We start from the raw sequence: 14,194 nt of genomic DNA on the forward strand, positions 1-14,194 counted from the left end.
ATATTGAATAAAACATGGAGACAGCACCTACTCTTACCTGCTACTGACTTCAGATGGACTGCTTTCAATTTAGCAAATCTAGTATGTTTACTAGTTTTCCTATTAAAACCTTGTAATGTTGAGGTCTGTCCCATGTTTAGTATCTTCATGTTTAAGGAGTCATAAGCTTTCTATGATATGTTTAAGTTGCCAATGTTCTATTGATTTGAGAGGTGGTGGTGCATACCTTTAATGCCAAAACTTGGGAGGCAGAAGCAGGAGATCTCTTTGAGTTTGAGGCCAGCATGGTCTACAAAGTGAGTTACAGGACAGCCAGGATTACATAGAGAAACTTAAACTCTCTCTTGAAAACCAACACCACCACACACACACAAAAACCCACTTTTGTCATCACTAATTTGGTTGGTTACTTTGGATCGTTTCCCTCTTGTTTCTGATTAATTTGGTTAAGTTTGTCTGTGCTCTCTCTTGTTAAAAATTACATATAGCATAGGGGAAGAGGGGAACATGGACATGTCTCAGACTGTGTGAGGACATCAGAGGGAAGCTTGCAGAAATTGAATCTCTCCACCAACGATATGGCTCTTAGGAATCAAATAGAGTTATCAGCTTAGCAACAAGCAAAGGTAAGAGAATCTATAGAGCTGGAGGCCAGCTGGGCAGTCTGCATAGTTAGTTATGGATCAGCCAGAGCTACATACTGACATTCAAAACAAAATAAAGCCATCTACATTTAGGGTTACTATTGAGAGGAGTTTTTTTAATTCAATTAATTTTGCCAAATGTTTTCCTGACTGGTCCCATTGTTGGTTCTTATTTCTTATTTTTCCATTATTTAGAGACCTTAAAACAAAGGACAAAGACCTAAATAAAACAAAGACAGTGAAGGAACATGGAAATCTGCTAAAAAGGTCATGGGCAGAGAGCACTTGCTGATATAGAAGTGCATGAAGGAATGAAGGTAGCAGATACTGCAAGCCTAAGCAGTTCTCAAAAACGTGGTGAAAATTACGAGAAAACTTGTGAAGGTTCAGGGGAAGTATAGGGATACTGAAAGACAAAAGCAAAACAACTGGGAGGAAAAGGTGTGTGGGGGCCACTAGAAGTCTGCAGATTGTGTGCAGTGTGAACAAGAGGTAATACAAGTTACCATTGCAAGGTAGAAAAGGTGAAGTAGTTGAAGTTGACTTTGGGGGTCAACCGATGGATAAGTGGAAAATGTGAACAATGAAAAGAGGATTGATTATTCTAAGGATTTTTAACCTAATCAAGTAGTAAAACAGTGCAACTCTTAGTCAGGTTTTCACTCTTAATTACCTTAGCAACTCAGCTAAAGACATTTAAAAATGTTAAGCTTTCAAGTCTAATCTAACAAAGGTAAAATATTTTTTAATGGCATAAAAATAACACTTTAGGAGCTAGATTGATGGCTCAGTGATTAAGAGCATGTTTTTTTTCACTTGCAAGGGACCCACGTACAGTTCCTAGTACCCAAATGGCAGCTAACAACCAACTTATTAACTCCAGTTCCTGAAGATCCAATGGCCTCTTCTGGCCTCTGTAAGCAGTGCATACACGTGGTGAACAAAACATACAAGCAGGTAAAACATCTACATACATAAAAGTAAATAAATCTTTAAAATATCTACATACATATATAGAAGTATACACATATATACATAGGCACATACATACATGTATATATATACACACACTTCATGGGGCTGGGAGATGATTAAGAACACTTGACTTTTGTACTAGTCTGAAACTTGCTAAGTACAATAGGTGGCTGCCAATAAGCCCTGGGGGTTGGTTTAAGGTGGGGAGTCTTCCTATCTCCACCTTCCCATGCTGGGTTTACAAGCATCTATAGCAATACCAAATTCTTTGACATGAGTTCTAGAATCAAAATCAGGGCCTTTAGCTTATAGGGCAGTACTTAATGAATAAGCTCTTTTATTTGTTTTTAAAGTAATGAAATTCTAATTTATAAAATTATATCATAAAATTTTACAAGTCCATCCCTAGGACCAGAGAGATGGTTCAGCAGGTAAAAACCCTAGCTGCTGCTCTTCAAAGAGACCAGGTTCAATTCCTAGCATCCAAGTGAAATCTCACATGCATTTCAGGCTTGGGGGATTTGTGCTCTCTTCTGGCCTCCATAGGCAGCACTTGCAAACACAATGCACAGTTCAGGCAAAACATCCAAACACATAAAATAAAAATAACATTTTTTTTAACAAGAAAAGTGCATCCTTGTCTGATGGCTGAATAGGCTACATGAAATAAAATATTCAAAAAGGCATTTAACTTTTTATATAAAGGCAAAACGTAGCTCAACTGAAAAGAAAATAATTTATACTTTGAAATGAGTGCTATTCTCATCTCTAAGTTCTGCTTTACTGAAAATTATCACATCTTAAGAAGTTTTGTGGAAAAAACACGTGCATCAAAATCTGCCCCATCACCTTATCAGACGTTATCCTCACAAAACGCAAGTGCAAGTAACTTCAATTTAACTCTTCACGTGTCGTAATATTTATAAAATATACTTTGAAATACTCAGTTATTATACAATGGCAAAAACATATGAAGTGAGTACTTAAAAACAACCTAAGATATTTTTTGTTTGAACTTGGTAAGACTAAACAAACAAACAAAAAAAAACCACTGCATCTTTCCATCCTTCTTTATTAATGATGATGTAGAATTGTTGTTTGTGTGCCTATGAGAAGGAAGATTGCCTGCACATATTTCAAGGAAGTCAAATAAAAAGTAAAAGTTTGCACAGGTTGTCCTATGGTATCTAGGACAGCCCTAGAGACACAAAGCTCTTTGGGTACTCAAGTCCATGAAATCAGCACTTGAATTTCCAGATGTAAAAGTTACAGCACAAGAAAGTTAGCTGTGTTTCATGACTGGACAATGCTGGGTACAAAAAGCTTTAACCTAATACCTAAAACCATTATTCAGTACACTATTATTTAAGACTTCTTTCTAAAAAGAGTGTATAAAATTAAAGATCAACAAGCGGCAAAAGTGTGCCACAATATCACACTATAATTGATAAATGTCTAGAAGAAAAGACAAACGCTGGACTCATAACTCCTACAAGTCCAACAAAGCTCTTAGACCCTCTTGATGTAACACACGTGTCTCCTTTCTTTCTCTCACTTCTTTCTTTCTTAATGAGGCCAGGATCTCATGCTCCACAGAGTGCCTCTGAACTCATAGTAGAGTATACCTTGAACTTGATTCTCCTGATTCCTTTTCTCAAAAGGAGTACAGTTAAGGAGGTGCTGGGAACCAAACTCAAAGCTTCATGCATGACAGCCAAAGACTCTACTAATTGAACGGCATCTTCACCGTCCTTCATAACTATATTTTTTTAAAAACCCTGTACAAGCAAATGTGTGTGGGTAGTAGTGTGTGTGTGTGTGTGTGTGTGTGTGTGTGTGCGCGCGCGTGCGCATATGCTTGTGAAGAGTGGAGGACAACCTCAGGTGAGCTCACCAATTAAGCTAGAATGGCCATACAGCAATACACAGGGAGCCTCCTGCTTCTACTTCCTCAGTTCTGAGATTACAAGTAAACACTACCACATCTGGCATTTTTATATGGATTCTCAGGATAAAACTCAGGTCCTGTGACTGCAACACTAGTGCTATTCCTACAAAGTCATCCCCCGGCGCTCTCTCTCTCTCTCTCTCTCTCTCTCTCTCTCTCCTGACTTCTAATAGTCACTCCATTTCCTACATTTACATGATGGTTCTCAACTAGGAGCAACTTCGTTCAACAATGATGTAAGAATAACTGGAGATATACATTTATATATATTTAGGGTTTTCAGAGACAAAGTCTCATCACGTAGCTCTGACTACCCTAGAACTAACTACATAGACCAGGCTGGCTTGAACTCACAGACAGCTGCCTGCCTCTGTCTCCCAAGACCTGGTATTAAAGGCATGCACCACTATGGCCAGCTAGAAGACATGTTTGATAGTCATGACCTCATGCAGTCATAGGTGATGATAAATATAGTGGCAAGGCACTGGAGCCCCTTTTTATAACAATGAACTAACTTTCACAAAGTGTCAGTAATGAGAAACTATATGTAGACATACCACTGTATCTACAAACAATTCCTGACTGTCGGCGTTCGTTTTGCAGTTTTTGACACGTTAGAATTAATTTCTTTGGGTTTTATAACTAATACTGTTCTGGATAAAGTATAAACCGAAAGTTTTCTCTCACAACTACTGATTTTGGTGATTATTACACGAGTAGGTTAATTTGGCAAGTCTTATATAACTGTCCACTAAAAAAGGCTACATTTACTGAATATAAATTATATTTTAATAAAGTTGATTTGAATAAAGCATGAGGGGGGTCAAACAGAAGTATTTAATTTGGCAAGTCTTATATAACTTTCCACTAAAAAAGGCTACATTTACTGAATATAAATTATATTTTAATAAAGTTGATTTGAATAAAGCATGAGGTCAAACAGAAGTATTTATATGAGTGTTATAATAACTAGAAAGTAATGGCATGTGGCATAAGGAAAATACCTGTGAATTAATCTACATACCCTGAGTTCCAGGTTTTGCTGAAGCAGAAGATGAACTCAGTAGCGGATCTGAGGAAGGATCCAAGAAACCTGTTTTATATGAAAGCTGAGCTGCATCTTCTGACAGATTATCTACACTCAGCTTGTTTTGTCTGCTGGTATCTAGAAGATCTTTTCCAAAAAATGCTTCCTAAACAAAGATGAACACATAAAAAAATTATTAGTTCTAAATGCTATAAAGCTAACATCATCCTGTCATGATTTTGACAAGAAAATGTTTGCATTTAACAACATAAAAACTGAATATAGAAATACACAAAGATTCTGTCAATTCTGTATACATTGTGCTAAATTAAATTTGATAGATTTCTCAAAAACCAAATTAAACAAATAAAAATGTAATTGTGTTGAATGTGTTTCAAGAAACTGCAAAATAATTCTATGTTTGGAGACTAATCTACAATCAAATTTTAAAACTCATGCACAGGCACAGGCACAGGCACAGGCAGTTTCATGACTGTTATCAGTATTTGTGGATTACCTACTAAGGATACCACAAGATTCTGATCCACTACTGTACGATCTGCACAGCTCTAGTGTCTGCAGTAATCTCATGCCGCAGCATACAGCCACATCAGAGGACTGAACTGATACTATGAATCCGAGAAACTTCAGACCATGCATGAACATTTGCAAGCTATGAAAGGCTGCTTGCTTTTATTTCATCTACTCAGATGAACACTAGACAGGACCGTGCTTCAAAGTGAGTTCTTCGAACTCCTCAGAACAGAGATCAACAAGGAAAACCTCAGGACTCCCCTTCATTTGCTTCAACCCAGAAACCCTGAATTAGGATATTTTCTACTCTGTGACCTTTCTAGATAAAGAACTTCAGAGAGTTTGCAGGAGCTAATATCATTTATCATTTACTTGCCACACACACATAAATAGAAGGTCCACAGGTACTTTTTTTCCTCATAACACTTTAAGTAAAAGTGGCATCAATCCATAGAAGGTAGGTGAATAGATATTCATGCTACAAAAGGAAATGGGGCCAGTAGGTTGCTGTTGCTTACAGCACTGGAGGTAAAAGCTGGAAGTTGAAACTCAGACCTCATAAATGTTAGGTAAAATCCCTAAGGTATATCCACAAACCCAAATGCAGATTTTTAGAAGGACTAGTGAGATAACACAGCAGATAAAAGCATTTGCCATGAAGCATGGCAACCTCAATTCAATTCCTAGGAAGTACACAGTGGAAGAAGGAACTGACTTCTGTAAGTTGTCCTGTTTCTACATGTATGCCGGGGATACACAAGTACATGGGCACTCATAGACATGCACAAGCACACATACACACAATAAACAAGTATTTCAAAGCATATAGACCCATATTAACAAAGAAAGGTTCTGAAGAAGGTTGAAAGATAGGTTCAATAAAATGTGCTAATGAAGACTTCTGTAAGAATATAAAATATACAAAATTTCTGAGGTGGGAAAAAACATATAGAAAATGTTTGTGGCTGGTTTTATGTCAACTTGACACATGCTACAGCCATTTTGAAAGAAGTAACCTTAATAGAGAAAATGATGCCAGTCCCACCAAATTGGTCTACAGACAAGCCTTTGGTGTATTTCCTTGACTGACTGATATGGGAGAGCCCATATCATGGAGAGAAGGGCCACACAGTGGCACTCCCAGTAGTCTTGAGTGCTATAAAAAGAGAGGTTGAACAAGCCATGGCATATAGGCCAGTAAGTAGCACCCGTGATGCTTCTGCTTTGGTTCACGCCCACATGCTCCTGCACTGACTTCCCTGAGCAATGCAGTGTGACCTGAGAGCTTTAAGCTGAAGTGAACTCTTTCCTCCCCAACTTGTTTCTGGTTATGGTGTTTCATTAAAGCAACAAAAACCCTAACTAGAACAATGTTAATGGTCCTAATTTTAGAAAGGGAATGGGAGGGATGAAAAGTAGACTAAGTAGTGAAAATGCTCACTGCACTACTGTGTAGAACTGAAAAAGAATCCCTAAAATCCATGAAATGCCAGCAAAATAGCATGTCAGCAATCCTAGAGTTCCTATGTCAGGATGGACGGCAGAGCCAGGAGAATCCCCACGTGCTCATGAGCCAGCTAGTAAGTTACACAGAATTAAAAGAGTAGACAAGAAGTACCTGTCTTAAACAATATGCAAGGTGAGGACCAGCATCTGAAAAGGTCCTCTGACCTCCCTCTATTCTAATGCCAATGGTGTGTGTGTATGTGTCATTTTGTTTGTTCCACCCCTCCCCTCCCCCCCTTCTCTCACACACACACACTGGACTAAAGTCTTCCAGAGATCTTATATCTTACTCAAATTTTTCAGATTTTTTAGAATGAATAGTATTTGAAAATCTACAAAGCTACAATCTATAATAATGAAGAATGCTGAAGACTATAAAACGTATTTGATATTTGGATATCAATCGCTGGTATAGTCTCTTTTAAGTATAAACTTCAACAACAAGACTGCCATTAATAATACTTTTAATGACTCATCATGACTTTCTTAATATTTATCTATAATATTCAGATGAATCTCGTAAGTTTTTAAGCTTTAGAGTTTATATTACAGAGAAGTGTCATTTGAGCTCAGGCCTGAATGATAAGAATGTACCAACCATGTAAAGAGTAGAGAGATCCGGGAAGAAATAAACTTGGCATGGCTGATGAACGGGGAAAAGTGAACCATGGGAAGAACAAAAGAAGGAGTCAGAAGGGATAATTTAGGGTTATGCAGAGTGTGATTTAGAGATTAGACTTTATTCTCAGAAAAGTGGGATGAGCAGAGAAGTGACCGAGTTCAATCTTATGAGAAGACCCTGCTTGGTCTGGATTATGGCTCAGCGGTAGAGCATTCGTCTACTCTGCATTCATGCTGACGGGTTGGGTCTGATCCCCAGCATGGGAAAGGAACCCACATCTCCTGGTGAAGAACAGGCTGTGAAGCGTTGAAGAAGCAGAAGATATTGCCATGCTCCTCTGCAGTGATTCTATTTGGGTGATTCTAGTGAAGGAAAGAAGTAGTTGAACTTTAGATTTCGTCTTTTTAAAGATCTTCTGGATGTGCTACTGAGTTGGATTGCATGAGGGAGAGGCAGGAAGATGATAAGTGAGAAAGAAGTAGTGGTAGATATTCATCTGAGTATCTATAATATTCAGATGAATTTGGTAAGTTTTTAAGCTTTAGAATTTATATTAAAGAGAAGCTTGATATGGTTTTCATCTAGACATTATTAGTGACTTCAAGAATGAACTACGACCACAAGAGTGCAGTAGCCTAAGGGCTCTTACAGACACATGATTATAAATACATGTGGTGCATATGTGGATCTAAGAGACAACTTGTAGAAGTCAGTTTCCTCCTTCCCCACTGTGGTTCCAGGAACCAAACTCAAGTCATCAGAACTAAAAACAAGAGCATTTACCTGCTAAGCCATCTCACCAGATTAAGGTTCAATATTTTTAGAAGTTCCTTTAAAACCAGACATATTAGCTCTTGGCTGTAATTCTAACACTACAGAGATAAGATAAACAGTTCAAGATCATCCTTGGCTATATATCAGTAAATTTGAGGCCCATCCAGGCTACATTAAAACTATCTTTAAAAAAAAAAAGCAAAAATTAATTAAATAAACAACACACACACAAAATGAAAAACAAAGAAACACATAAACAAAAATGCCAAGAAGGAGAGAATGAGCAAGATATTTACATGCTCTTTTGCAAACAACTGGCTTCCAAACTCTGATGGTCAGCTAAAGGAGCTTCCTAAATATGGATTTCACGTAACAAAACTATCTACTGACAGAGCAGACCATCTTCTCAGTAAATCCAAAAGAAGAATGTCCAGAAAAGAGGTAAGGGCACCAAGTGTGCCTTCTATTCCGGTTATTAAAAATTAAGGAACCTAGTTCATTGATAAGTCACCCGTCTATATTTGAAAGCTGACACAGAGCTGGATGTGGAGAGATGCATCAGTGGCTAAGAGAACTTTCTGCTCTTCCAAAAAGTCCCAGCAACAATATGGGGGCTCACAACTGTATGGAACTCTAGTTCCAGGAAATCAAATGCCCTCTTCCTCTCTCTGTGGTACACAGACACAGTTAGAGGCAAAACACCCATTGACATGAAATAAAAAAAAAAAAAAAAAGATTAGCATTTCACTTTATCGTGTTGAAAACACACAATTAAGCTCTTTTTGTTATTGTTGTTGTCAAATTGTTAGGACACTTTAAAATGCAGGCTTAGTGGTTAGGGATGTACTTCAGTTAGTATAGTGTATGCCAAGATGCATAAAACCCAGGGTTCGAAGACTAGCAAGGTTACAAGAGACTCTACCTGTACGAATAAATGAGAGGTTTTTTTTTTTTTTTAATAATGGAGGATTACTTTATCCATTTTGAAAAACAGATATGACATATAACAGATATATAAATTATTTATAGGGCCAACTGATTAAAAAAAAAAAATCCAGAGCCAGGTATACTGGTGAATATCTTTTATTCTCATCACTCAGAGGACAGAGGTAGACAGATCTCTGTGAACTCAATGGCCAGCCTAGCCTAAATAGAAAGGTCCAGGCAAGTCAGGGATTCATAGTGAGGACCTGGAGAAAGAGAAAGATCAAAGGAAAAGGAGAAGAGAAGGCAGGCAAAGAGCAAAGAAGGGCATATAGACAATCCCCCCAAAGAGGAGTATTTTTTCTTTCCTGAGGAGATGACTGAGTGAAATGCTTGTTACTGCATGAGAATCTAGGTTCTCTAGGCACCAAAGTTAAAGCAATAGGGTCTATAACTCAGGGCTGAGTGGATGTAGGAGAGTGAACAGAGATAGGTAGATTCCTGAGGCTCATGGCAAGCCAGAGAGGCCAAAACAGTGAGTGACCTCTATGGTGAATGATGAGACTCTATGGCAAAGAAAGAGATGGTATGTTGTGAGATGGCACAGCAGGTAAAGCATTTTCTGTATAACCATGAAAACCAGATTCCACAATGGAAGAAGAGAACTAACTCCCCAAAGCTGTTATCTGACATCAATGTTTATACCTTAGTAGACACCCACATACACAGAAATAATAAATAAAAGGATGGAAAGTATTTATTAAAGGAAGAGATCAGATGTTAATTTCTAAACACATATGCACAAGCTTCCTTGCTTACTTATCTCTAACATAGACCTAAAGGCTAAGCTCTATAACTAGCATTCAGCCAGTAAGATACTAGTAGTCTAGGGACTGAGGAGACAGTTCAGAAGCTAAAGTGCTTGCTGTTAAACATGAAGATCTAAGTTCAACCCTTAGAATCCATGTTAACAATTCTGGTGGCCAATGCTTGTAAATCTAGTGCTGAGATTACACCATGGCCTTACTGGCCAACTATCCCAGCACAATCACAAAATCGCAAATCACAATGAAAAAAAAGTAAAGAAGGACAGGTTTGGACCAACCTTGAGGTTGATCTTTGACCTCTACTTACAGTAAATGTGTGTTCACATCTATACCTCTACATACATACACAAAATGAATGTCAGTAACCTAATTACTAAAGAAGAAAACTAAGCAAGTTATGTGGTAATTAAAAATGTATTTTATGCTGGGTATGGTGGTGCACACCTTTAAGCCCAGCACTTGGGAGGCAGAGACAGGCGGATTTCTGAGTTCGAGGCCAGCCTGGTCTACAAAGTGAGTTCCAGGACAGCCAGGGCTATACAGAGAAACCCTGTCTTGAAAAAAACGAACAAACAAACAAAAAGTATTTTATAAGGCAAAAGATTTATATACGATCTTAAGATTCTTTGGTTTCTTTGACTTAGTTCTCTCACTAAACGATTCTAGATGTGATAAGCAATAATTAAAGTAATGATTTGGGGCTGCTGAGAACTTTTTCAATAAAATTAAATGCAATAAATTCTATTGATAAATGGAATTATCAATAGGAGCTGGTTTGGGCATGTGCACATATATGGATCGTTTTAAGTACAATTTCCCATCCTGAAAGTATCATTGTCATGGCCAACAGCATACTTAACAGTATGAACATGAAGATCTAAGTTCATCCCTTAGAATCCATGCTCAAAAAAGTAAGAAAGCATAATATTTATAAAGAGATAGAGATAACATATTTTCTAAAGCTGGAACATAGCTCAGTGAACTATAACTGCCCGTGGCTACATGGTTCTGGCGCTGATCCCTAGGACCGCACATATGCATATACATATATACACATATACATATGCATATATACACATCCCTTCACAAGAAAGAAATATCAAAGCACACCAAGAACAAAACAGATATTCATTCTTAGATGGAGCCTGGTAAATGTCATTTATAGGAATCAGTGAACAATTACACAGAATGAGTAGAATGTTAACAAAAACAAGCAGTTAAAAAACCTCAATACATTTCCTAAATTTGCAAACCACATACTAAATATAAAGCAAAATATTACTTGTAAATAAGCAGGAAAGGTTTCTTCAAGCTTATTTTTCCTTTTTCGGTATCTCTTCTTTATTTTGTCAGTGTTCTCAGCAACAGAAACAGGCTCATCAACTAGGGTATCTGGTAACTGCTCCCTCCAGCCTGAAATAAGAGCCATGTTTATAAATATGTGGCACTTACTTTCTAGAAAAATACAGTAATTTCATAGCTTACCAGCAGGCACAGTTATGTATAAACAAATAAGCTTTTACATTGTACAAAGATCTTAAAGCTTATTTCTAAATTTTGAACATCTTGAAAATTGTATTTCTTACCTCTTTAGTATTAGTAAAATTCCTACAATAACTACAATTGTTTTTGGGGGACTGGGGGACTTGGGGACTGGGGTGGTGAAGAGTCTCATTAGATAGCCCAGGCTGACCTGGAACTCATTCATAGACCTGGCTGGCCTTGAATTCAGAGATCTACTTACCTCTGTCTTCCAAGTGGTGGGATTAAAAATGTATTCCACCAGGCTTGGCTCCAATTGTTTCAAAATAGCTAGCATTTGCATACAAAGTAAAAACATGACTTGATAAACAGTATATTTACAAATTTCATAGGATGAAAACACCAGATATTCAGAACTATGAGGAGATCGCTACTCACAAGCTCCTAAAGAAAATTCAGTGGATATGGATAGCATATATTTTTTTTTTACAGCTAAAACCAGTTTGTTAAAGAAGTACAACCACACCAACTAAATAGATCCACCCCGCAGGACAAACAGCAAGTAGTTATCACATCATGGAATTTGTTTTTTAGCTTTTCTACCAAACATCAAACACCTCTCCTGAGAACTCAAAAGAAAAAGGAACATGGCTGAAAGTTTGTTGCAATAAAACAAAACAAAACCACCCCTGAATCTGTGTAACACAGGAAGGTGAAACTGCTTGAAGATAGAGGATTTTAGCTAAAGTAGCTCTAGGAAAGTAGGACCTCGGCTTGAAAGTAAGAGCTGCAAATTTCTGAAAGAAAACATCTTCAATTAAGTTCTTAAAATTTCTAAACTACCCTATGTACACCAAACATCATTGACTAACCCCTGTGAAAGTATGAACCAAAATGAATCTTTACTTCATTAAAGGGGGAGAAAAAAGATCTAGACAGAAAATGAGCCCCTCCCCACAAAAGGACTTTCTAGAGGAGAAATAATTAAATAAGCAAATAATGTATGCCCTCCACCTAGTAGACGATTAAATAATAAAGCAGATGCAGAGATGGGCAAAATCTTCAAACAATTTATATTCCAAATCAATTATATGAAGAAATAAAAAATAGCTGAAAGCAGATAGTCTAATATGAATATAAAATAAACATCAAAAAAGTAACAGAAGAGTAAGAAACAATATTTGAAATTTAAAAATTCAATAAATGAATTTGCTTTAGTTTTATTAGGCATAAATGAAAATACTGAACTAAAAAACAAGTCTAAAATTTTTTCTAAATACTTGAAAACAGAGAAATTCTTTAAGTATTCTTAAACCCATATTAAGTCATATCAAAAATAATTCTTCCTAAATTAAAAAAAAAAAGTCATTAAGGTTTCAAAAAAAATACTAACTTGCAAAAGAAGGATTTTTTTTTTAAATTAGGTATTTATTTCATTTACATTTCCAATGCTATCCCAAAAGTCCCCCACCCACTCCCCCACCCACCCACTCCCACTTCTTGGCCCTGGCGTTCCCCTGTACTGAGGCAGATAAAGTTTGCAAAACCAAGGGCCTCTCTTTCCACTGATGGCCAACTAGGCCATCTTCTGCTACATATGCAGCTAGAGACACGAGCTCCAGCGGGTACTGGGTAGTTCATATTGTTGTTCATAGGGTTGCAGATCCCTTTAGCTCCTTGGGTACTTTCTCTAGCTCCTCCATTGAGGGCCCTGTGATCCATCCAATAGCTGACTGTAGGCATCCACTTCTGTGTTTGCTAGGCCTCGGCATAGTCTCACAAGAGACAGCTATATCTGGGTCCTTTCAGCAAAATCTTGCTAGTGTATGCAATGGTGTAAGTGTTTGGAGGCTGATTATGGGATGGATCCCCGGGTATGGCAGTCTCTAGAAGGTCCATCCTTTTGTCTCAGCTCTAAACTGTGTCTCTGTAACTCCTTCCATGGGTGTTTTGTTCCCAATTCTAAGAAGGGGCAAAGTGTCCACACTTTGGTCTTCGTTCTTCTTGAGTTTCAAATGCATATAATAATAGTTGTACATATTTATCTAATTTATTAGTCATTATTAAAAGAAAAATTATATTTTTACTTTTTACAAATTTATTTGTCTCTTTTCTTTTTTTTTTAAATTTTTAATATTTTTATTACATATTTTCCTCAATTACATTTCCAGTGCTATCCCAAAAGTCCCCCATAGCGCCCCCCACTTCCCTACCCACCCATGTTTTAAGGCATGCTGTGTTATGCATGCTGGAGGACTTTTTGGTTTTGGTTTTTCAACACAGGCTTCTAATCCATCTACGTAGCAGTGACTGACATGAAACTCCCTCCATAGACCAGGCTGGCCTTGAACTCAGATCTGCCTGCTTTTGCCTCTTGAGAGCCAGAATTAAAGGCATGTACCACCACTGCCTGGCCAGAGCACTCTAACTTATACAAAGGGCTGTCTTAAACAATGACTTAGCTTTCTCAAGCAAGGGTAACAAAATGTACCAATGTATTTATAAAATATAATAAAATAGATTTGTTGGGCAATTAAATAGCCTGTAAGTTTAATCTTATACTAGGTCAACAAGGCAGGTAGAGAGAGGCCTTTGCTAAAGTAGGCAGAGAGTATCTGATACAACTGAGTGAATTAATTCTTCTACTCTTCTAATATAGCACAGGAAGCATTTAGCAGAGTGAGTGGTAGGCCTTAAAATGTCAAAGCAAAGGTGAGGAGCGTAGACCATCATAGATTGTGAGCTTAGCACCGAAGCAATGAAGGGAAAGGGGGGAAATGGCATGTGTGCCGTAAGTGTGGCACTGGCAAGGCTGAGGCAGTATATTAGTTTGAGGTAGCCATGGCCCATGTAGGGAAATCGCCATGAGCCTGAACTATAAAAGACCAGACTCTATCTTTTCCTCCCTCCCTCCCTCCTTCCCTCTCTCTC

At 37.6% G+C, this 14,194-nt stretch overlaps 1 protein-coding gene across 16 annotated transcripts in view; it reads right to left on the reverse strand.

Annotated features, from left to right (window-relative positions):
- Positions 1–14,194, reverse strand: part of Kmt2c (lysine methyltransferase 2C) — a 235,212-nt gene that overhangs the window by 64,919 nt on the left and 156,099 nt on the right. For all 16 annotated transcript variants that reach the window (XM_029477430.2, XM_029477436.2, XM_029477435.2 and 13 more), the window contains 2 exons: positions 11,064–11,194; positions 4,592–4,760 (listed from right to left, as the gene is read on the reverse strand). In XM_029477430.2, coding sequence (XP_029333290.1) covers positions 4,592–4,760; positions 11,064–11,194 — 300 coding nt within the window. The remainder of the gene's footprint in view (positions 1–4,591; positions 4,761–11,063; positions 11,195–14,194) is intronic.

This window comes from Mus caroli, unplaced genomic scaffold (assembly GCF_978045245.1).
Source record: "Mus caroli unplaced genomic scaffold, Mus_caroli_1 scaffold_4, whole genome shotgun sequence".
In the NCBI taxonomy this organism is placed as follows: domain Eukaryota; kingdom Metazoa; phylum Chordata; class Mammalia; order Rodentia; family Muridae; genus Mus; species Mus caroli.